This window comes from Elephantulus edwardii, unplaced genomic scaffold (genome assembly GCF_000299155.1).
Source record: "Elephantulus edwardii isolate Elephantulus edwardi_28Jun2011 unplaced genomic scaffold, EleEdw1.0 scaffold00030, whole genome shotgun sequence".
Taxonomy (NCBI): domain Eukaryota; kingdom Metazoa; phylum Chordata; class Mammalia; order Macroscelidea; family Macroscelididae; genus Elephantulus; species Elephantulus edwardii.
In genome coordinates, this window is record NW_006399780.1 from 18,358,338 (window position 1) to 18,383,545 (window position 25,208).

The 25,208-nt window shown below is 44.6% G+C and overlaps 1 protein-coding gene across 1 annotated transcript; it reads left to right on the forward strand.

Moving 5' to 3' along the window:
• Positions 1-538: 538 nt before the first annotated feature.
• ESPL1 (extra spindle pole bodies homolog 1 (S. cerevisiae)) lies at positions 539-23,857 on the forward strand. Its single transcript, XM_006883892.1, is given in 30 exon segments — positions 539-619; positions 1,049-2,128; positions 2,433-2,516; positions 2,675-2,795; positions 4,695-4,831; positions 6,905-7,098; positions 8,000-8,239; positions 8,449-8,593; positions 8,702-8,840; positions 9,043-9,182; positions 10,609-10,743; positions 12,386-12,505; positions 14,222-14,393; positions 14,756-14,884; positions 14,994-15,150; positions 15,688-15,797; positions 16,798-17,756; positions 18,127-18,457; positions 18,663-18,824; positions 19,190-19,403; positions 19,525-19,715; positions 20,224-20,351; positions 20,467-20,589; positions 22,016-22,171; positions 22,291-22,461; positions 22,571-22,675; positions 22,822-22,937; positions 23,079-23,162; positions 23,268-23,432; positions 23,656-23,857. Coding segments are annotated over 30 exon segments (6,291 nt in total).
• Positions 23,858-25,208: the final 1,351 nt, after the last annotated feature.

Below are 25,208 nucleotides of genomic sequence, written 5' to 3' on the forward strand. Positions count from 1 at the left end.
TTGGTTGTCGAAATATTTGAAAGGAGGGGCTGGCGCGGAAAGCTAAAAGTACATTTTGGGTCTTGGAGAGGTACTAAAACTGTTTAGTCGTGGAACTAGGTGAAGGAATTGATGGGAGCGGTAAATTCCTGAGGGGATCGGGACCTGTATACGCAGAGGTGAATGTGGTCTCTCCAATGCATTGAAGTTAAAGGACAGGTGAAGGCCGCTCTCTGGGGAAGGCCCGGGGACCCCGGGAAGTCCTGGTGGGCCCTCAAGAGCACTGTGGAGGCCGCCAGGGTGGGACGTTGGCATAGTGAGCGCCCAGACCGACTGGGAGAAAAGCAAAGCTGTAGTGTTCGCTTATAGTGGGAGCTTTGTGTCTTGGCAAGCGTGTTTTGGGGGGTTTTTATTCCCCTTCTACCATTTATTTACCACTTCCTTCCGTGGTCTGTAAATCGCCCGTTCTCTGTTTAGCGCGATTCTTTTTTTTTTTTTTTTGTTTAACGCCATTCTAATCTGTGCCTCCTCTAATCCTTCTCCTTAGCTCTCTGGCGCCATGAGGAACTTTAAAGGAGTCAACTTTGGGACTCTCCTGAGCAGCCAAGAGGAGGCTGAAGAGTTGTTGCCTGAGTTGAAGGTGGGACGCTACCTGGCGTGGGAAACTCCTAGCCTTCCCAGCTGAGAGAGGAGTGGAAGCCGTGTGCTGCAGAATAATAGAAAGGAGGGCCTGGGTCTGGTTTCGAGATGAGGAAAGGAGTTAGAAGAGGTTGTGACCTAAACAAATTTAACCTTGACTTCTACCCCCCCCTCCCCCATTGTTTGAGGAGAGAAACAGGGACCGTGACCTAACAAATTTAACCTTGACTTCTCCCCCCCTCCCCCATTGCTTGAGGAGAGAAACACGGGACCGTGACCTAACTAACAAATTTAACCTTGACTTCTCCCCCCCTCCCCCATTGCTTGAGGAGAGAAACACGGGACCGTTTCTTGACCTGTCCTGTTGCCAGTTCTTTTCCCTACCTTCCCTTTATTCCATAGCCTCAAACACGCCTTCTCCACCTCCTAGGAATTCCTGTTCAAACCTCCAGCTGATCCTCCTAGCTGCCGATATAATGCAGAAAGAAGACAAGTCTGTGATGCCATCCTGAGGGCTTGTAATCAGCAGCTGACTGCCAAGCTGACTTGCTCTGGACACCTGAACAGCCTGCTAGAGCTGGCAGAACTGGCCTGCCATGGCTACATCGTGTCTACTCCCCAGCGCTCTCCCCTCTACTTAGAACGAATCCTTTTTATCTTCTTGCGGAATGTTGCTGCTCAGGGTAGCCCAGAGGCCACACTGCGTCTTGCCCAGCCCCTCCATTCCTGCCTAGTACAGTGCTCTCACCAAGCTGCTTCGCAGGACTATACTGCTGTGACTCAGGGCAGCTTTTCTCTGCTTTGGAAAGGGGCAGAAGCCCTGGTGGAGCAGCGAGCTGCCGTCTCAGTTCGACTGAAGGCCTTAAGTTTCCTAGTACTCTTAGAAGACCAGAGTACCCCTTGTGAGGTTCCCCATTTTGCTTCTCCAACAGCCTCTCGAGTAGTAGCTGCCCATCAGCTATTTGATTCTAGTGGGCATGGTTTGAGTGAATCAGATGCTGATTTCCTAGAAGACCTGCTCTCTAGGCATTTGATCCAAGTCTTGGTGGGTGAGGGAGGAAGTTCTGGGGCTCTTTCTCCCCAGAGGGCCCTCTGCTTCTTGGAGCTCACCGTGGAACACTGCCGTCGTCTCTGCTGGAGCTCTCACTTCACCAAAGCCAGGAGAGCAGTCGAGAAGGCCCATAATTACCTGAAGAATACAAATCTGGCCCCTAGTCTCCACTTATGCCAGCTAGGAGTTGAGCTGCTGCAGATTGGAGAGGGAGGACCCCAGGCAGTGACCAAGCTTCTGGTCAAAGCATCAACTATCCTAAAGGCCAGTATGGAGACACCATCACCACCACTGCGGGCATTGAGTGACACCTGTCAGTTTTTCCTCTCAGGTCTGGAGAAAGGAACCAAAAAGCGTTACAGCTCTGATGCTGTTTTGAGTCTCTTTGCTTTTCTTGGCAGTTACTGCTCGCTCATCCGGCAGCTGCAGGCTGATGTGAGTTAAGGAACTGGAAGTAGGGTGGGGATGTGGTTCTATGGATTTACAATCAGCCTGTGGTCTTTGGCAATATCTGGACGCCCTGGCTTCCTTTTGGCAGGCTGCTTTCTGAATTAGGTTTGCTAAGCCAGTAAGCAAGTTGGGCTATGCTGAGAGGGCAATTCCTTCTAATGTCCATCCTCCTCCTCTTCTCTGTACTATGTCATGTACTTTGTCAGCTCTCTAGAATTTGTGGCACAGTTGTCAACATGGACCTTACTCTTTGTCTCTGGCCCTCAAGCCAATCCCCTTCTTTCTTCCTTAGGTCTGTAAAGACTTGTCCAAGCAGCAGCAGTCTTTGCTTCAGATGTACTTTCAGGGACTTCAGCTCTTCACTGTGGTCGTCTATGACTTTGCCCAAGACTGTCAGGTACCCATCTGAGAATCAGAGGACTTGGACAGGTTTATGGGGTCTGGGATTGTTTTATTGCCCTACGTGGAGTTTTGTATTGTGTTAACGCCGAGGGTAGAGATCACCCTGGACCTATCGTGATTCGTTTTACCATCATATCTTTCTTGTGCCTTCAGGTAGCCGACCTGGCTGACCTAGCCCAGCTAGTGGAAAGTAGCAAAGCAACTGTTGTCTGGATGCTGGAGGCCTTAGAGGATCTGTCAGGTCCAGAACTGACCGACTGTCTAGGATTGACTGGTTAGTGATCTGGGCCCAGGAGCCAGGAGTGGGCTTCTGGGAAATCATCACTCAGGAGGAAGGGAAATAGCACATGCTAGATGGTTCTGATCATTGCAGGACTTCTTATGGTTTAAGGAGACAGTGAAAAAAGGTATTTATTAGTATTAGGTACTTTATCTTTAATACCAATAGATAAATTATGAGGTGAAGTTTTAATACCATTGTAACTTTTTTAACCAGATAGACTACTAGTTCAAAGTTAAAAATGTACAAAAAGATGTACAGTGAAAAGTCCCTCTCCAGCCCTCATCATTGGCTTACCCAGATTCTTCTCTAGGGGCAATAAATAAGAAATAATAATTTGTTATTTTGGAGACACATTGTGCATTCGTAAACCAATATCCATTTCTCTCCACTTTTTTTTTTCAATTGAAATACATGTAAAGAAAAGTATATAAATCAAAGGGTATATTTTGATTGCTTTTCACAAACTAAGCATATTTTGTAACCATTATCTGAGTCAAGTAACGATGATTTGAACCCTAGAAGCTGCTCCTTGTGGTTTCTTTTAGCCAGACAGCCACCCCCCCATGCAGTAACCACCATCTTAACAGCATCACTTAGTCTTGCCAATTTTTATACTTCACAATAAGATTTCTCATTATTTTACAAAAAGCATGAGTTTTCAGTTTGAACTCAGATGGTCCTTAGAGCATCTGTCATTTGAGGATCTGGAGAACTTAATGTGTTCTCAAGGTCTAAACCAAATCAGAAAGATGAAAATATAAAAAATACTGTTAGTTTGAACAATTTCCATAGAAGATTGAAAATTGAGTTTATCTTCTGCCAGCTGTCTGTTGAGAAGCTGCGTGAGTGATGTTTTGGAATTTAGAACAATCTCATTCAAATATTTATTTAGTACCTATACATGCCAAACCCTATTCTGAGTCTCTGGGAAAGAGCTTTTGTGGAGCCACATTCTAACTAGAAAAGGATATTTAACAGACTAAATACGTAGAGAGAGAGGAAGACCCCCCCAAGGAGATTAATTGACTTAAGCAATGGGCTCTAGTGTGTCAGGGATGATGAGGATGGCACATGATAGATAGGTCAGGGTTCAGATTGGCTGTTCCTGGGGTCCCTATGAGTTGGATTTGACTTGATTGCACCTGACAAAAAAGTAAGTGGGCTCTAGTGGCCTAGTGGTGAGAAGCTACACTGCAATACCAAAGGCACCAGCTGCTCTGTGGGAAAGGGATGGGCGGTCTCTTCCCATGTGATTTACCGCCTCTGAAAATCGGCTGGTCGGTCAGCTGTGGGTTACTTCTGACTTAGTGGTACAGAACCACAAAAAAGTGAACTATTAACATGCCAGAAAATGGTAGGAAATGTAGACATAAGGGAAAGTAGAGTGGGATTAGAAAGAGGATTGAGAGTTCAAGGAGAATGAGAAGGTCAGTTACCATTTTAAATCAGTGATCAGGATAGGCCTCACTAAGAGAGTGACATGAGCAAAGACTTGGAAGGCGTGAAGGAGTTTAGCCATGAAAAGAACAGCATTGTAGGGTTGATATCCAGTGACAAGGCTTTAAGGCAGGAGAGTATCTGATCAGAGAACAGCATGACACCCAAGGTGGTTTCCATGCAATGAATGAGAGAGAGGTAAGAGGTCAGATATTTATCTAAAATATTGACTTTTTGAGTATTAGAAATTCAGTCTTTGGATGGTACAAATACTGCACTTGGCTAGTAACTGAGGGTCATACACAGAGGGGCTGGTGGTGTGGCCTTAATGGAATGAACTGTTTTTCCTTAGCAGTAGGGTTCCTGCTTGATCTAGAAGTTGATGAGCAGAACCCTAGTTGAATCTCTCTGTTATTACCTCTCCAACACATTTATGCTTTCTTTCCCTTGCAGCTGCTTATACCAGTAACTTGGCCTACAGCTTCTATAGTCACAAGCTGTATGCCGAGGCCTGTGCCATCTCTGAGCCACTTTGTCAGCACTTGGGCTTGGTGAAGCCAGGCACCTATCCTGAGATGCCTCCTGAGAAGGTATGAGGAAATGAGTTAGACCAGAAGGGAGGTTATGGGTTTTGGAGGAGAAAAATCTTGAGCCAGGAGGCTCAACCTGGCCAGGAGGGTGTTAGGAGATACATGTTGGCATCAGTACCTGATAACAGTGTTTCTCACTTGTACAATTATTTTCTACTAATACTTTAATTAACTTATTTGTCTAATCTAGTGGTTTCAGCATGGTTGTACATTGGTCACTTGAGTGAACTTTTAGGAAAAAATAGTTGTGTCTGCCCAGACCAATTGCATAAGAATTTCTCATGCACCAACTGATCCTTTGGGCAATGGATCAGTAGACAAGATAGGTCATGGAGGAGGACCTATCCTCAGAGTTTCATCACTGAGTGAGGTGATGAGTGTCTGAGTGACTTCAGTGGAGGTATGACATCAAGATTGGCATTTTGGATTTTTCTGTTGTTTGGATTTTTCATTGCAAGGGCAAGACTGGCAGAGGGGCTATTAGAGAAGCCTAGGTGGGAAAGGTAGGAACTGAAGCAGCTGTTCTAGGGATGAAAAGACATGGATTCCTGTAAGAAGATAAGGATTAACTTAGTAAATGACTGGCTGGAAGGAGGGAGAGGGAAGAGTCAAAGATTGGGATATTTCTGACTCAGAGGTGCCCTTTGCTGAAAAAGAGGATTATAGAAGGAGGATTGGATTTTCAGGGCTGTGGACAATAAATAGGGCATGGGAGGGATTGAAACCTCTGAGGTTATAAGCTCCCAGAGTATTTAATTATTATTTTTTTCTTTTTTATGAATTTTTTTATTTTAACTGTGATTTTAACAAAAGTTTACAGAAGATCTTCACCCTGAAACCCACAGCGTCCCTTTTCAGCAGGAAGTAGCTAAGAGAATACGCCATCCCCTTTTCCTTATGACTCAGGGTGAAGTCTCTCTCAGGGAGGAGTGATAGGGAATGGCAAAGGACACACTGACAAAGGAGATTAATCAGAACTGGCTTTGACAAGCACTGTGGCATTTGGACAACAAACTGGGAGGAGGGTAGAGAGAATAGTGCAACAATGAATGAATGGAAACCCAAAATCTCTGTAAATGTTTATGAAAATTAATAAAATATAATTATAGGGAAAAAAATGTTTACAGAAAAGTTAGATTTTCATTTATTCATTGTTGTACATTTTTACCCCTTTTCCCTCCCTCCCTTCCCCCTGCTCAGTTCACTTTTTTAATTTTCTTTATTCATTCATTGTTGTGCAGTTACCTCCTCCTGCCCCCAGCCCTCTTTGCAACCAATGTACCTCTTATTCTGGGTTATTGTTGTACAAATAATGCCTAATCATATATTCCTTTTAAATAGTGCTTTCTTTCATCTATTCCAGTGCAATGTTCATTATCTCTCACCTATTATCTTATTCTCCTCCCAAACCCTCATGTCAGACCTGCTTTTATAACAGTAGTGTGAAGCAGTGTTTGCCTTTTTGTGAGGGAGGTATTTCACTCAGCATAATGTCCTGCAGGGTCACCCATATTGTGTAATGTTTTATGCGTTCATTGTTTTTCAGAGCTGTGTGGTATTCCATGATATGAATCTACCATATCCATTCATTTGTTAATGGGCATTTGGGTTGCTTCCATCTCTTCACTATTGTGTATAATGCAGCAGTAAACATTGGTGTGCATATATCTGTTTGGATAGCGATTATAGTTTCTTTAGAGTGTATTTCCAGTAATGGCATTGCTGGGTCAAATGGTATTTCTAACTTTTTGAGAAAATGCCAAACCACCTTTCATAGTGTTTGCACGATTTTACACTCCCACAAGCAGTGAATAAGGGTTCCAGTCTCTCCACAATCTCTCCAGCATTTATTGTTTGCTGCTCTGTTGAATCTTGCTTTTGTTGCTGCTTAATTCTTAATTAGATAATCTTATGCCTTGGGCACAGGATGGGAAGAGGTTGGGGGGAAGACCACTCTCCACCTACCACTGTGTCTGTGTTGATAAACCTGGGAATGCAAGTAGTCTCACACTTTACAGATCTGGCGGCTCCTTTCCGGAGTTCTCAAGTTTGGTTTTTACTCGTTCTCTGCAGTTGCATAGGTGCTTCCGGCTACATGTGGAGAGTTTAAAGAAACTTGGTAAGCAGGCACAGGGCTGCCAGATGGTGAGTTTGTGGCTGGCAGCCCTGCGATCCTGCGGCCCTGCACACATGGTTGAGCCTGTCAGCTTCTGGGTTCGGGTCAAGATGGATGCAGCCAAGGCTGGAGACAGAGAACTACAGCTGAAGTAAGTAGGTGGGGAAGAACACAGCTATGTTTGGCCCATGGTTAGGCTGGTCGTTTCCTTTTATCCTTATGTCTGAAAAAGGCATAGGCTCCTTCATTTGTCAGTTGTCCACTCAGTGTCTGCTGTGTGCCAGCATCTGTGCTAGGTGCTGAGTTGGCGGTATCGTGGTAGTGACGAATCAGACAATGTTCTTACATTTCATGGATTTGATACTCGTTCCCGCAAAACCAAACTCACTGCTGTTAAATCAATTCCAACTCATAGTAATCTATAGAACTGAGTAGAATTCTCCTATATGGTTTCCAAAGCTGTAAATTTTGGGGGGCATACTGGCTCCTTTTTTCTCCCTCAGAGCAGCTGAATGTGTTCAAACTGCTGAACATTCACTTCATAGTCCACGTCTTCACCCACTACACCACCAAAAACAAATAAATTTCGTATATATTCTGTGAAGGTTTGCTAAAGAGGAAAGAACTTTTACATGGTTTATTTAGACTTTTTGAAGAAGTGTTGAGGTGAGACCTATTGACATGGACTAACACCATTATTTTAATGTCTCAGGGAAGAAAATTCCAGAAAGAAGGAATACAAAGGCCCTGATTGGAAAAAAACATGTTGTGTTTGGGGAAAACCAGCCTAGCTGGAATGCAGTAAAATTGGGTATAGAATGTATGAGGGGGAGCAATGTGGAATGAGGCAGTCAAGATAGACAGAAGCCAGATCATATACAGCTTTATAGCCATGGAAGGGGTTTGGATATGATTCCTTTGTGGATGTCCACTGCAGAGGAATGGTGGACTGATTTACCTTGTAAAGCCATGCCTAGAAACTCATTAAGCTCTCAGCAAACTAAGGCTGGCACTCATGGGCTCCACATGGTACTGAGCCTCCTCTCTCTTAGGACTCTGCGTGACAGCCTGAATGACTGGGACCCAGAGACCCTGGGCTTCCTGCTCAGGGAGGAGCTGCAGGCCTATAAAGCGGTGCGGGCTGACACTGGACAAGAACGGTTCAATGTCATCTGTGACTTGCTGGAGCTGAATCCCGAAGAGACACCCAATGGAGCATGGGCACGAGCCACCCACCTGGTGGAACTGGCTCAGGTGCTCTGCTACCATGACTTTGCCCAGCAGACTGACTGGTGAGAAGTTGTAGCTGGGGAGGCCACTCTTGCTCCTTGACTTCAGTCTTCTTAATCTTTTCCTACCTTGTTTTTTTCTCTTTATCTCACAGTATCCCCTTTAGTTAGTGGAGTACACTCAAGGGGTAAAGCCAGCTGTTCTGCAGGTCCAGCTCAGACACTGGCAGGTACTTACTGTGGACCCAGCTTACGTGCATTCTCCCCTGCAGCTCTGCCCTAGATGCTGTCCGAGAAGCTCTGCAACTTCTAGAGTCTGTGAGGCCTGAAGCTGAGGATGAAGATCGGCTCCTGGATGATAAAGCACAGGCCCTGCTGTGGCTCTACATCTGTACCCTGGAGGCCAAAATGCAGGAAGTGAGCTTGGTTGCTATGGGATGAGCAGAAATGGGTATGAGGATTGTTTTCCCTGTGCCCCCTAAGTAAACTAATACTTTTCTGTTTTTAATTCTGATTGTCTTTCAGGGTATCGAGCGGGATCGGAGAGCCCAGGCCCCTAGTAACTTGGAGGAATTTGAAGTTAATGACCTGAACTATGAAGATAAACTTCAGGAAGATCGTTTCTTGTACAGTAACATTGCCTTCAACCTGGCTGCAGATGCTGGTGAGGGTATTAAGAACAGGTCATAGGGGGTCTCCTCTATGGCTTCATAAGCAGAATAGGGACTTTGGTTAGGGTCCAAAGGGTGGTGGACAGGTTGACACACAGGGCAGATGATGTTATAGAGAAAGCAGAATTCTCCCCAGATGGCTCACACTGAGAAAGACTGTTCCCATTCTTCTTGTTTTTTTCATTCTTCTGACAGCTCAGTCCAAATGCCTGGACCAAGCCCTTGTCCTGTGGAAAGAGATACTTACAAGGGGACAGGCCACAGCTGTGCGATGTCTCCAGCAGACAGCAGCCTCACTACAGATCCTGGCAGCACTCTATCAGCTGGTGGCAAAGGTAATGGTTGTCAGTGGAGATCCATACGTACAAAGGCCAGACTAGAAGCTGAGTTCTTCCCTTTCTTTGGCCCGTGAACCTCCTGAGAAGCCAGTTAGTTAATCCAGTGGTAGAGATCATGGACTCTTATCAGTCTGCCTAAATTCAAATCTGAACTCTATCGTATACTAACTATGGATGACAATAATAGCTGTTAGAGTGGTTGTTAGTATTCACTGAGTTAATGCAGGAACGATATTTCATATGAATAGAATATTCAGATTTTAGCCATAATTCTTAGGTAATTTGAGATCTGAATAGCATGTTGTGTGCTTTTGAATGGGAACCAACATATAGCAGACTCTCCAGCAGGTTTTCAGAGGCAGTTGGTTGCACAGGAGTAGACTGCCCATCCTTCACCCTTGGAGCAGCTAAATTAATTTGAACTGCGTGGCCTTGGGATTGCAACACAGCTTACCACTAGATTGTCACAGCTTCTTCCTAGATAGCCATAGATCAACAATTTTACATTTTTAAATACAGTTTCAGAGTGGTTTACATACTTCTTAGAATATCTTTCCCAGAATTCATATTGTTATTGTTGTGTACCATAGAGTTGGAACCAACCCATAGCTGACCCTTCAGTGGGTTTTCAGAGGAGTGTGACCATATTTCACCAGCAGAGTAGCTGGTGGCCCTCAAACTGTGTGCCGTCAGGATTGCAACACAGCTTCTTGCCTATAGGCTGCCAAAGCTCCCTATTAGGAATATTCTTAGTAAAAACGTCGAAAAGAAAATACTATAAGTTTACCATGACCCCTTAAAACATGCTTCTAATACTGTTTTTGTTGTGCACCTTCGAGTCAGACCTGACGTCTGGTGGGTTTTCAGAGGCAGTTAATCACATGAGAGTAGATTGACCATCCTTCTCCCATGGAGCAACTTGTGGCCTGAAACCGCATGTCTTCAGGATTGCAGCGCAACTTCTTGCTGCCAAAGCTTCCTCTTCTAGTACCAGGAAGCTGAATAGCTGCCTCAGCCCTAGAATTTGACTCACAGCTCTACAACATACCTGTTATGTGAACTTGTTCAAGCGATCTGACATATGTGAGTCTTAGTTTGCTCATCTGTTAAATCAGGATTAGAGTTGCAATGAGAACTAAGTAAGTTAAGACATGTAAACGTCTTGGCACAGTGCCCCAGCACATAGTAAGTACTCAGTAAATCTTGGCTATTGATGATTATCATCTAGACTTTAAAACAGAAGGCTGGTATGTAGGCTTCCTTTGAGTTGGGGGTTCCCTAAGGGTGGCGGAGGGTTTCTCTGTATGTCATATAGACATGTCAGGTTCTGAGGTCAGGCCATATTCCAAGATCCCAAAGGGCTGGGAAGCAGACGATAGAAATGGACACATAGAGGAATAAATGTGCTGCTTCTGGCTGACAGCCCCTGCAGGCTCTGGAGGTCCTCCTGCTTTTACGGATTGTCTCCAAGACACTGAAGGACCCTTCGAAGGCAGCTAGCTCCTCTTGTCATATCACCCAGCTCCTCCTGAGACTTGGCTGTCCCAGCTATGCCCAGGTAAGTGTCCAGCTAGGCTTGCCTAGATGCTGCAAGGGTAAAACTTGGCCTTACTGGCCCATCTTTTATTTGAGAAGATACAATACTGGAGGGGCAATGTCTTGCCTTTTACTGCCACTGCTGCATTCTCCTAGGGTATTACAGTGTGAATAGTTGGAAGGCAGCTGTGAGAAGTTTTCTTTTTCTTCATTGTATAATAAATTGCACATAAAGCCTTACAGATTCTACTCCAGGAATATACTGCTAATCCTTTTCCAACCAATTTTGTTCATTATATGCTTCTTCTCATTTCCATTGAGTTGGAATTGTCTTGTAGCTAGTTTCCAAGGCTGTAAATTGCACAGGAAGAAATTGTCCATTTTTCTCTTGAGGAGCTGCTGGTGGATTTGAACTGCCCGAGAGATGCAGCCTTTGGATTAGCACTCGCTATAGACTAGGCCGTTAGAGCTCTGTCGGCACTCAGTTGATACGTGTCAATCCATCTTGATGAGAATCTTCCTCTACTTCACTGACCCTCCACATTTCTAAGCATGATTTGCTTTTTCGAGGACTGACCCCTCCTAACAACATGCCCAAAATATGTGGGATGAAATTCCACCATCCTTACCTCTAAGGAGCACACTGTCTGCACTTTCTCCAAGAGATACTTGTTTGTTCTTTTGGTAGTCCATGTGATATCCAGTACTTTTCTCCAAAACCACAACTCAAAGACATCAATTCTTCTTTTGTCTTCCTTAGTTATTGTCCAACTGAAAGTTTTCAGAAAAGACCATGCCTTGAAGTAGTTGCATCTTAGTCTTTAAACTGACATCATTGTTCATTAAAGCCTTAGATAGGTCTTTGACAGCAGATTTACCCAATACAATACTCCTTTCGATTTCTTTACAGCTGGTGTCCTGCTTTCTTAGCTTCTCTTCTCGTCTTTGAGTTCATTTTTTTTCTACTTCATGTTTCACCACTGCTAGAGTAATTTTCTTAGGTCCAGACCTGATCTTACCTCTTTCTTACTTAAAAAAATTTTAGTGACTACTCCATTACTTGAAGGATACTGTACTGACTCCTTTGCATTGATACCTTTTATATTATGAGCTCATACTTTTTCTTGCCATTCCCTACTAAAAACCCTATACCAAATACATATGTTATTTTATATTCACCATCATTGTCTTTAGTTTTGTTACTTCCTTCATTTTAAATGGACCCTTTGTCTTTTTAAATTTCATTCAGTAAACCTGTACTTTCTTTTCAAGGCCTAGTTCCATCATCCTCTTTTTTCAAAGACATTTTCACATTCTCACTTGTAATTGTCCCTAGATACCACTAGGTAGCATGTCTGGCATTGTATTTTATTTACCTCTGTTTCCACTCTGCGAGCCTCCCTCATTTAAAACTGTTAAGAGATGGAGCCTTGTCTCTCTTCAGCCCTGTTTTTCTAGCATAAATGGTTAAAGTAAAAATACTAAATGAACATTTGAGTTAGTTATTAAGTCCTGTGTCGATTGTGATATTTAAAATAGCTTAATATTTTATTATGTATGTTTAGCATTTTAACTCCAAATGTTTTAAAACATGCTATATGAAGACTCTGACTTGGCCACCTCTTCTTACCCATGTTTCATTCACCCTCTGATTGTTTCTTTAGCTACACCTTGAGGAGGCAGAATCAAACCTGAGACTTCTTGATCAGACCACTGATACTTACCTGCTCCTTACCCTGACCTGTGATGTACTTCGAAGTCAACTCTACTGTGCTACCCAGAAGGTGTTTATCATTTTCCTAATCTGAAAGATTTTGGGTTGTGGTGGTGGTGGAGTACTGTAGAGTCAGAACCGGCCCATAGCTGACCCTCTGGCAGGTTTTCAGAGGCAATTAATCGCATGAGAGGAGATTGCCCATCTTTTTTCCATGGAGCAGCTGGTGGTCTTGAACAGTGTGCCTTCGGGATTTCAACACAGCTTCTTGTTACTAGGCCACCAGAGCTCACTGGGTATTGGGTATTGAAAAAAATTTTCTCGGAATATTTTGGTTATTTTTTCAGGCTTCGAAGATTTCCCTGGAGCTAAGAAGACTGTTCTTATCCCTGGGAAATGAATATTTCCTAGCCTTGCCATCTTCATGGAGTTGTTAACTAGTTCTCTGGTAGAGATAGTCCTTTTCTGTTTTTCTCAGGAGCTGTTTGTCCTCTGACTAGAAACCGGGATGGTGGTTATTCTTAGACAACCTCAACTAGGAATTCACTGGGATCCAAAAGACCTATATTCTCTCAGACAAGCTGTGTGACTTGGTCAAGTCTTGTACCCTATTAGGGTCTAGTTTTCTATACAGCTTTTATTGTGGTTTTTTTTTTTTAATGTAAATTTATTTTAACTTCTTTTTTTTTAGACTTTATTTTAATAATTTTAATGAACATTTACAGAGATTTTGGATTTCCATTCATTCATTGTTGCACTTTTCTCCCTGCCCAGCCCTTCCTCTGCCCCCCCCACCGCAGTTTGCTCCTCTCTTTGAAAAGTAAAAGAAAAATTCTTTCTTTGATATACAATCCCCCTGCACCCCTCCCACCACCCCAAGTATATTCTACTATACAACCTTAATTGTGGACTCTTGTGATAACTATAATACCCTATCATACATTGCTTTTAAATTATTCTCTCCCTCATCTGTTTCATTGCAGTATACACAATTTATCCAGTTTTTCTCAGTCTTACCCCAACTCTGATATCAGTCCCATTTTACAGCAGTGGCACCATGCAGTATTTGTCCTTTTGTGACTGAGATATTTCACTCAGCATAATGTCCTCCAGGGTCACCCATTTTGAATAATATTGCATGAGTTCATTATTTTTCAATACAGTGTAGTATTCCATTGTGTGAATATACCACAGCTTCTCTATCCATTCGTTTGTTGATGGGCACCTGGGTTGTTTCCAACTCTTTGCTATTGTGAACAAAGCCACAATAAACATGGGTGTGCATATATCTGCTTGGATGGCAGTTATGGTCTCTTTGGGGTATATTCCCAGTAGTGGAATTGTTGGGTCAAATGGTATCTCTATTTGCAACTTTTTGAGAAAGTGCCATACCACCTTCCACAGTGGTTGCACCATTTTACACTCCCACCAACAGTGAATAAGAGTTCCAGTTTCTCCACAACCTCACCAGCATTTGTTGCTTGCTGTTCTGTTAAATTTTGACTGGGGTGAGATGATATCTCATAGTTGTTTTGATTTGCATCTCTCTTAGAGCTAGGGATTTTGAACATTTCTTCATGTGTTTGTTGGCCATCTGAATGTCTTCTTTGGTAAAGTGTCCATCTCCTGTGCCCATTTTTCAATTGGATTATTTACCTTTATCTTGTTGTGATGAGCTTTTATTGTTTTTAAAGCAGAAAACTGCCTATCTCAAACTTTGAAATGCTTATTTGACTTCACTAATTTTCTTGTTCTCTGTTCACTAATATTTTTCCTTCTCTCAAAGGTGACTGAGGGTGCCTCTCTGCTGCTGTCTGTGCTTCAGAACCCAGCTCTCCAGAAGTCTTCTAAGGCTTGGTACTTGCTGCGTGTCCAGGCTCTGCAGTTGGTGGCAGTCTACCTTAGCTTCTCTGTGAACAGTCTCCCAGTCTCCCTATGGGAGAAGCTCTGTGCCCAAGGTGAATTAATTGGGTAGCTGGCCCTTCTTGGACATTGTGTAAGGTTTATCCTATCTGCTCAGCTCTTATCCTCATCTCTGCTTTCAGTTATGTCATTTAGTCCACTGAGAACATGTACAGAGTCCTGGGATACATGGGAAGACAAATCAGTTGTAATTTATCTGCAGATTTCCATTAATTGATTAGCAGCTTCTTGAATAACTATGCTTAGAAGAATGTTGAGGCTCCATGTAAGCTCAGAGGGCAAGAGTTGAGTGATTGGTTATATCCAATTGGTCAGGTGCAGGAGAAGGGCACCAGTATGTCCCCGTAAAGTTCTGGTCATGTCTTGTCCCTCCTTTTCTCCACCTCACCTACCATAGGCTGGCAGACACCTGAGATTGCGCTTCTTGATTCCCATAAGCTCCTCCGAAGCATCATCCTCCTGCTCATGGGCAGTGATGTGCTCTCGGTTAAAAAAGGAACCGTAGAGACTCCATTTCTGGATTATGGTGAGTCGGAGGAGGAGAGCAGAGCTCTATGTTGGTGCCTATGGCAGTTTTTACCCCAAGAATGTGGATGATGACTGAGTGATGATAGTCTTGTCTCTCTCTGCAACAGGTGAAAATCTGGTACAGAAATGGCAAGTTCTTACAGAGGTGCTAAGCTGCTCAGAGAAGCTGGTCTCTCGCCTGGGCCATCTGGGCAATGTGAGCGAAGCCAAGGCCTTTTGCTTGGAAGCCCTAAAACTGACAATGAAGCTACAGATACCACGCCAGTGAGTGCAAGGCCCAAGAAGTGCCAATTCTGAGACCTGAGGCCACTCACCCTTGACCATACATTCTCAGACTATTCCACATATTACCATGTCCTGTCTGGATGGCTGGTGGAAGAATGAGTTCTGCTAAAGAAATGGGCATTGCTGGGTTTCTCAAAATGAGATTTTTTACATTCTTTTTCCCCTATAGGACGTCTCGTGTCCTATGATACGCGTTTTGTAAATCTCCAAAAGGGAGATCTAAGATCTAGTATGTTTGTTTCTCTTAATATGCTTGCCCACAGGATTCTTTGTTGTTTGCTTTTCCCCCAAGAAATACAGTTTGAGAAACCCTGTTGTTGTGCATAGATAAAGTAAGTTAGAATGAGAGAAAAGGGCCAGGTGGTTTCCTCTAAAAGGCTTTAAGTTAGTTTAGAGAGTGAGGGCTTTGGGAGGTGGGAGAGATTGTAGATTGGCCTTGTGTGGAGAAGGGACAAAGGGAATGAATCTCCAGGGATAAGAAGGATTCCACTGATAGTTATCTCCTCTCCCAACAAGATGTGCCCTGTTCCTGGTGCTAAAGGGGGAGCTGGAGCTGGCACGAAGTGACTTGGACCTCTGTCAATCTGATCTGCAGCAGGTTCTGTTCTTGCTGGAATCATGCACAGGTGAGCAGGCACATTCATGAGTGGCAGCTAGAGTCACACTGATACTCCAGCACATTCTTTTTTTTTTTTTTAATTTGTGCATGTACCATCAAATCAGGTCTGACAGTATAGGAAGAGACTGTTCCTCCTTCTCCAGCAGAGCATCTGGTGTATTTGAACCGCATACCTCTGGGATTGCAGTGCAGCTTCTTGGCACTAGGCCACCAGAGCTCCCTCAGCACATTTCTATTTGACAGGTTTGGTTCATGAGGCTGCTGGCCCCTGGATTTCACCAGAACCAACCTATCTGCTTCTCGTTTTCTGTACTGCTCAGTAGGTTTTGGCAATTTCCATTTAAATAAAATTTAGTTTTTTCTTTGTTGATCACAGTAGCCACATTTCAAATGCTCATAAGCCACATGTGAATCATGGCTAGTGTGTCTGGTAGTGCAAATGTGCTGTCCATGGGAGGGCTTCCAGGTCATTTTTTTCTTTTGACCCCATTGTACCTCTAGTATTTTATTTGATTTACACAAAACCCCTATAAAATTGCATGAGAAAGTATTTTGTTTGTTTTTCCCTCACTTATAATGTGGGAAGATCTGAAGCATAATCAGTAATTTGGGCCAGTATCACAGAGCTAGTTAGAGTCAGGAACCAGGAGGAAGACTTGGATCTCCTGAGCCATGTGGCCTTTTGAGCTACAGTTGTGGAGGGCTTTGTGAGCTGTAGAGATGTGTTGATCCATTTTTATGTTGGAAGAAAGCACTGGGAATTTTACCTTAAAAAAAAAAAAACAACAGGTAAACTATAATCATTAGTACATTGTTGTTGTTAGGTGCCCGGACCTGTGCCATCCTCACAATTGTTATGTTTAAGCCCCTTGTTACAGCCATTGTGTCATTCGAGCTTGTTGGGGGTCTCAGAGCACATTTATCAGGGAGCCAGGCATTGTGGTAGGTCAGGAAACTCTTAGTACCATTTCTCCCATCTTGTAACTCTTGCTTTACTCTCTTCCCAGAGTTTGGTGGGCTGGGCCAGCATGCAGACTCTGTGAAGAAGGTCCAGCCTCAGAAAGGAAAGCGGCAGGCCCGGGTCCTCTGTTCACCAGAGCTCCCAGAAGAGGAGCTTTTCTTACGAGGCCCTGCTCTGGAGTTGGTGGCCACTGTGGCCAAGGAGCCTGGCTCCACAGCACCTTCTACTGTTTCCTCCCCAATCCTGAAAAACAAACCTCAACCCAGCCCTGGCTTCCTGTCCCACCCTCCCACCTGTGACTGCTTACTTTGTGTCAGCCCTGTCCTCTCAGCTGTCTGTCTGCGCTGGGCGTTGGTCACAGCAGGGGTAAAGTTAGCCGTGGGTCACCAGGCCCAGGGTCTGGATTTGCTTCAGGCTGTATTGAAAGGTTGCCCTGCAGCCACTAAGCGCCTCATTCAAGCTCTCCAGGTTTCTATGAGTCACAAAGCACCCCCTTCCCCTGTCCCAAGCCTCTTTGATGAGATCTTGGCTCAAGCATACACACAGCTGGCACTGGAGGGCTTGAACCAGCCATCAGACAAGAACCTGGGGAAGGTCCTAGAATCAGGGCTGAAGTTTGTGGCCACTCGGATGCCCCTTCTAGAACCCTGGCAAGCCAGCCTCCTGTTGACTCGAGTCCTGGCAAAGCTGATTGGCCTCAACTGCTGTACCACCCAGCTTTTTGCAAGCTCTTGGGACTGGCAGCCACCAGCAGTAAAGAACCCCCCAGCCTCAGAACCCTCTAAGACTCGGAGCAGAAAACATGCAGGACCCAGGCACCAGATGACCTCTCTGAAAGGTCCAGAAGGTGGAGGACCACCCTGTACACCTAGGCCCCTGGGCCGTGGTAAGAAGGCTGGTCCTCACATCCCTTTTACTGTGTTTGAAGAAGTCTTTACTGTCAAGAACAAGCCTGAGATTCCCAAGGCCCCCAGGGTGCGACAGAGGGTCCAGACACGGCTTAAGGTGAGGTGGCATTTTGGCTAGGCTGTACAATGTTAGTAGGCATGGTCATGAGGAAGAAGTGTCTCCCATGGACTAGGTTGCCTGTGTCCATTGAGACCTTAATCATTCTTGATGTTTCACAGCAAGATCTGGTTCTAAGTCTACTTTTGTTTCAGATAGAAATACTTTGTTAATTTTATGGTTTCATATCTTTTGTTCCTTCCTCATCCTCCTTTCACATCCAAGAGTTACTGCCACTGATTGGGAATAGGAGATTGTTTATGGGAGGTTGTTATTAATCTTGGCTGGTAACTCCATAGTGCCACCTGCTGTCAGAAAATGTGTTGCCACTGAAGGCCTCTTGGCCCTTCTCTCTTTCCCATCCATCCAGGTGAACTTCAGTGATGACAGTGACATGGAAGACCCTGTCTCATCTCAGGCACAGCTTACCAAGGAGCCCAAGAGACGAGGCTCTGCTTCCCGGGGCCGGGGCCAGGGCCAGGCTAAGAAGGGCTCAAGCTCAAAGGCTAATGCAATGGTTGTCCCAAGTAGTACACCTGGGCACCCTAGTCTGAGTAGCAAGAGTCGGAGGACCAAGAAGATGGTATCAGGACATGGTGAGGAGATCATGAGGGCCATCCCTGAGGAGGAACTGGCTGACAACCAGATGGAAATGAGCTTTGAGATCCTCAGGGACTCTGATGGGGAAGACTCAGCCTCAGGTATGATGGCGAGAGTGGGAAGTAGAAGGTGGATATGTTTTTTTTTTGGTTGTCCTGAGACCAAAACTAAAGAATTACTGGTGCCAACTGTAGTATAGAAAGGAAGTTCTTTTGCTGGCTCTGAGGGACTGGCTCCTAGAAGGGGGAAAAAATGGGATGATAGAAGGAGGGAACTTTGCGAAAAAAGTTTATATTCTTTTTCCAGGTGAGAAGACATCAGCTGCAGGATTTGATGGAACCATAGGAGAATGTGAGGTACTGCGCCGGGATTCCAGCAAGGAAAAGCTACCCACGCCGTGGCCAGACAAGGAGCTCAATAAAGACCTTGGCCCTAGGCTCCGGCTCTCCTCAGCCTCTGTAGCCATTGGTAAATATGCTGAGCCTGAAGATTGGTTCCTCAGGAAAGGCATACCTCTTGATCCTAGTGCTTTTCCAGTCTGTCATGGTTCTAGCTTTAGTTCACAATCTAGAACCGGTAGCCTTTCTCCTCATTCTTACTCTACTGGCTGTGTGCAAATCACATTACCTTTCAGAGCTTTTATAGCTTAACTGTAAAAATGGAAGTAATGTCAATCCACAGGATGTTTGGGTGGATGGAGTGAATTGATGCACATAAGTTTCATGCTACCTTGATAAATGCTATCTGCTACTTTCCATAGGGGAGATAGGGATTCCTTCTTGGAAAATTCCTCTTGGCTGGGAAGAAGTACAAATGTCTTGACTTTTCTCTAGGTCTCTCCACCCTGGATGCCATGTGTGACTCACTGAGCCTTGCTTTCCGTGGGGTCAGTCACTGTCCTCCTAGTGCACTCTATTCCCACCTCTGCCGCTTCCTGGCTCTGTGCCTGGGCCACCGAGATCCCTATACCACTGCCTTCCTTGTCACCGAGTCTGTCTCCATCACCTGTCGACACCAGCTGCTCACTCACCTCCACAGACAGCTCAAGTGAGTGCCTACGATCTTTCAGGTTCCTTCTAAGATCAGAGGCACCTGGGTTAGGATGGATTGGAGGGAGAATATAGATTTTTTTAAGGAAGGAAGTTGATCTCTATCTGTGTTTTTACAGCAAGGCACAGAAGCACAAAGGATCTCTGGAAGTGGCAGAGCAGCTGCAGAGGCTGAGCCTCCAGGAGAAGAGTGGAGAGGTCCCACTGGACCACATCCAGCACATCTTTTCCTTCAGAACATTAGGATCTGGCCAATTCCCCCAGCCTGAGAAGGAGAGTTTCAAGGAACACCTAGCTCAGATCCCAAGTGGTATGATGGCAGGCATCTGGCCTGTTCTTTTGACTTTTTATGCATCTCTTTACTGAGAAGTTGGCTGAAGATGTCTAAGGTATTAGTTATTTTGTACAGATTTACATATTTATGTCATGTGTTTCCCACTGTTTGCTGTTTTCTTTCTCTTGCCAAAGACATCTTAACTCTGAAAATCTTTTTATAAATCTCATCTTTGAGTTTCCAGTAGATTTCATTCAGCTGTCAAATGTCTTCCTGCTTTAACATGGAATACATTAACAGATGATTTGAGTGCCTATGTGCAAAGCCCTTTGTCAGTTGCTGTGAGAGACACAAAGAAGTATAAGACATAGTCTCTGTCCATAGGGAGGCTGTGAGGGTAAAGGAGAACACCTGGAACCTCATTGCCAGGAAAGACTTCTTGAAGATTTTGTGGATTGTCTTGAGTAATGGATGGAAATTAGTGCAGAAGCTAGGGAATTCCTGTAAGGCCTAAAATGACTTGGAGTTTGTTCTTTTGTGTCAGGGGTGACTGTATGTGTGCTGGCCCTGGCCACTCTCCAGCCTGGAACTGTGGGCAACACCCTCCTGCTGACTCGACTGGAAAAAGATAGTCCTCCAATCAGTGTACAGATTCCCACTGCCCAAAGTAAGGTAGGTTTTATAGGCCAGGGACAAGGCAGATTGCAGGTCAGACTGCTCGTGTTCTGTGGATGGAAGATGGAGAGGTGTCAGTTGGGCAGAGGTCTCATACCTTCATGTCCCATAGCTTCCTCTCAGTTCGGCGTTGATGGAGTTTGATGCTATCCAGAAGGCACAGAAAGAGAATAGTAGCTGTACTGACAAGCGAGAATGGTGGACAGGGCGGCTTGAACTGGATCATAGGATGGAGGTATGTTTTCTACCCCTTTTCCTCCTGTGGATTGGGAATGGACACATCTAAGAGTAGCCCAGAGGACTAAGCCTTGGGGATCTTAGTCAATGATGAGCTGCCTCATGTGCTTTTGGGATAAATAAGTCAAAAATTAAAAATTATGTTACTTGGGGAGAGCTTTAATCAAGAGTCCAACACTTGATGAAATAAAGAAAGGAATGTTTAAAGATACAAAGAAGAAAGAATGTAAACCTTAAGCCCAGGTATCAGCTTCCTTCCCAACTTTAATTTTTATTGCCTCCCTTGTTGTCAGGCTGACCTGGGTGTGTTGTCAGCTGAAGGTAAGGATAATGGGGACACCAAGAATGGAGAAAAAAAGCAGAGGTCAAACAGCTCAAAGACTGAAGCCCTGAACCTAGCTTCCCTGTAACTTTATTGAAAATTGTCAGGTTGCAAATCACAAAGAGAATCCTATTGACATCCTTTTTAAAAAAAAAAAATTTTTTTTTTGTATGTGTACTGTCAAATCATATCTGACTGGTACAGGAGAAGATTGTCCCTTCTTCTCCAGCAGAGCATCTGTTGGATTTGAACCGCTCACCTCTGGGATTACAGTGCAGCTTCTTGCCACTAGGTTATCAGAGCTCCGTTCTATTGACATCCTTTTGCTTGACTCAGGAGGGAAGGGTTTGCAAATACAATCCAAAGAATTATGAAGATGTATGAAGGTCTGCCTTGGCACTTGACCCCTGTGGCCTGTCTCAGGAGGAACTCCAGCTTGTATTTGCGACTCCCTCATATTCTGATATAGCATTTGGTTTATCATTTCTATTAATATTTTTTTTACTTTATTTTTAGTGTGTGTGTGTACCGTCAAATCTGATTTGACTGGTACAGGAGGAGATTGTTCCTCCTTTTCCAGCAAAGCATCTGGTGGATTTGAACCGCTCACCTCTGGGATTGCAGTGCAGCTTCTTGCCACTAGGCCACCAGAGCTCGCTTCGATTAATATTTAATTTGATATTTGGCTTCCCACATTGGTGGCACAAAGTTTTGCTTGGCTATTACCTTAAAGGTTGGCAGTTTGATCCCACCCCAAGGTGCCTCAGAGGAAAGGCCTAGTGATCTACTTCTGGAAGGTCACAGCTGTGAAGACTTTGATGCACAGTTCTATTCTGATATCCACAGAATTGCCATGTGTCTGAATTGACTTGACAGCAACCAATTTACATTTATAAAAATATCAGAATAAATAATGGTCTTATCTTTCAGAGTCCCAGCAAATGGATATTTCTAGCTTCTTGCCGTGTGTGACTAGCAGGAAATTACACAAGAGAAATGTACACCTTTGAAAAGCCACTTCCTTATTTCTAGAATGTTGGTGTCTAGGAGGAAAGAAACACAGCTTGTTCTCTGACTAAAGATTTTGTTCTCTTGCATTTAGGTTCTCATCACATCCCTAGAGAAGTATGCGTTGGGCTGCTGGCGTGGCCTGTTGCTGCCATCCATTGAGGACCCAGGCCCTGCCCAGGAGGCGTCTGGCTTACAGGAGTTGCTGCAGGAATGTGGCTGGAAATTTCCCAATCTCACTCTGCTAAAAGTGAGTTACAAAAGCAGGGAGGGGAAGTAGCAGTCAGCCTATGGATTTAATTTTTTTCCACCAGCACAAAAGCCCCTGTGAGTGGGTAATGGGACTCCCTAATCACTGTTTGCCTGCAGGTCCTGCTCAATGGTGCCAGTGATCTCACTCTGCAAGACATTCAGACCCTGGCCTATGGGCTGTGCCCAGCCCAGCCCGAACGTGCCCGAGAGCTCCTGAGTGAGGCAGTGGGACGTCTGCAGGGTCTGACGGTGCCAAGCAATAAGCACCTTGTCTTGGTGCTAGACAAAGTAAGGAGCTAGAAGCTGGAGGTGTAGGTGTTGCTATTCTACCGCATGCTTCTACTGTCTGTTATGTAGCCTGGCTAGAAACAGTAACCTCTGAATGCTTTTTGCCTAGGACCTGCAGAAGCTGCCATGGGAAAGCATGCCCACTCTTCGGACACGACCTGTCACCCGTCTGCCCTCCCTTCGCTTCCTCCTCACCTATTCCATCACCAAAGAGGTAGAGCTCAGGGGTGGGCTGGGAAGGAGACCTGAAAGAAAAGAAGCAGAGCTACATGATTCCGAAATGGAAAGGGTTGTAGTGTTCAGGAGCTTCAGCCTCCCGACTAGACCAAGGATCCTGATCATGACTGTCTTCTTCTTCAGTCCAGGGCCTCGTCAGTGCTGAGCCAAGGCGTTGATCCACGCAGTACCTTTTATGTCCTGAACCCTCACAATAACCTATCAAGTACAGAGGAGCAATTTCGAGCCACTTTTAGCAGGTCAGGGCACTGAGAATAAGAAAGGAAGGTGAAAAGGGTAGAAACATGTCCTTCAAAATTATGCTGTCACCACCTTCTATCTAGTCTTTTGTCATATAACCCCAGCTGTTCCTTCCTCTTACTCCTAACTTTTCCCCACAGTGAAGTTGGCTGGAAAGGAGTAGTTGGTAAGGTCCCAAGCCCGGAACAGGTACAAGCAGCCCTAACGGATCATGATTTATATATGTGAGTACTTAGGGCAGGGAGGGAGGTGGGGGCAGAGCATTCCAGGACAGGAAACCCTTGGGGCAAAGACATGGTACTGGTAGGCCTCACCCTCTTCTACCACAGCTATGCAGGGCACGGAGCTGGTGCTCGTTTTCTGGATGGACAAGCTGTACTGCGGCTGAGCTGTCGGGCAGTGGCTCTGCTGTTCGGCTGTAGCAGTGCAGCACTTGCTGTTCATGGAAGCCTGGAGGGGGCTGGCATCGTGCTCAAGTACATCATGGCTGGCTGGTGAGTCTTAAGAGACCATGTTCATCCTAGGCATTAAGACTTGCTCCCACTCCAGGTTTTTTCCTAGATTTGAACACTACTCTTAGCTCCTTGGCATGCCTGGACCTTTAACTCTATGGGCTAAGGGAGTTTGTTTCATTAGTTCTGTCTTCCTCTATTCACCATATTTTCCTATGTATTTTATTTCAGAACACTTATTTTGATTTCTTCCTTTTCTTCCTAGCCCCTTATTTCTGGGTAACCTCTGGGATGTGACTGACCGTGATATTGACCGTTACACAGCAGCTCTCCTGCAAGGCTGGCTTGGAGCAGGCCCAGGGGCCCCCCTTCTCTACTACATTAGCCAGGCTCGCCAGGCTCCTCGACTCAAGTATCTTATTGGAGCTGCACCAGTAGCCTATGGCTTGCCTGTCTCCCTCCGGTGATCTATATGTCTCTGATAGAAGGCATGTGACTGTTAGATCTCCAAACTTAAGATTCAGCCCTTAGGATGATTATTTCAAGAGATTTTCTCCATTGTTTTTTAGTAAATATTTCCTTTTGACTTAATTGTAAAATAATAAAGATATTTAAACACTTTTATTAACTGTCTGAGAACATCTGAAGACAAGATTGCTGCTTTACCCCTACTGTATGGTACTTAAGTTGCTGGAACAGCTTTCAGGAGTTAAGTGTGAAGGCTTTGTCAAGAAAGACCAAACACAAAGAAGCTCTAGTGGCCTATTGGCAAGAAGCTGCACTGCAATCCCAGAGACTAATGGTTCAAATCCACCAGATGCTTTGCTGGAGAAGGAGGGACAATCTCCTCCTGTATCAGTCAGATCCAGTTTGACGGTAAACACACACAAAATAATAAAGACCAAACCACAAAACAGAACAGGCTTAGATAGGCCCCAGGAGACAAAGCTGAAGGAGAGAGACGTTTGAGAATATTCTTAAACGGAGACAGAGGCCCAAGGAAAGATAGACAGGTTCAATGAAAGTGTCAGAACCAACTCATAGCTGAGTGAAAACCCTTTCAGGGGGTTTTCTGAGGCTGTAAATCACAGGAAAGGAGATTGCTCATCTTTCTTTTGTGGAGGCACTAGTGGATTTGAACTTTGGGTTAGCAGGGCAACTTCTTACTCATTAGGCTCCTAGAGTTTAATCTTTAGCACTAGATTGTGGAATTCTTACGTTTGTAGCTTTGTCTTCCTAACTAGACTGTAAGTTCCTCTAAAGCTTAACTAGCATCTTAAATGCTCATGTATCTTTCATGTATATTTATACGTATGTGTTAGCTGTCGTCAAGTCTACTCCAACAACAACCTTATTTACAATAATACAAGATATTGCCAAGTCCTGTGTTACCAAATACGTCTTCTTCAGTGATGGATCAATGATGACATGCATGTCCAAAGCAAGAGAGTCAAGACAGTATTACATTGTTATTCAAAAAGTTTTTCTTGATTTATTTTCAAAAGCCCATTACCAAGTCCCTCTAGTGTGTCTGAGTGCTCTGCAAAAGCCTACCATGGATGACACTGCTAATATTAAAACACCAGTGGTATAGCTTTCAACATCCCAGCAACATGCAAGGGGCCGCAGTAAGACAAACTGGGTGGTGATCTCATACAACAAAAATAGGAATACCCTCAACCTGATAGATTGACAGTAACTGCAACAATAGGTTCAAGTATGTTAGAGATTGTGAGTTTGGCACCGAATAGGGCAGGGTTCAGATCTGTTGTTCATAGGGTCACTATGATTCGAACTCAGTGTGCCTAACAACAGCTG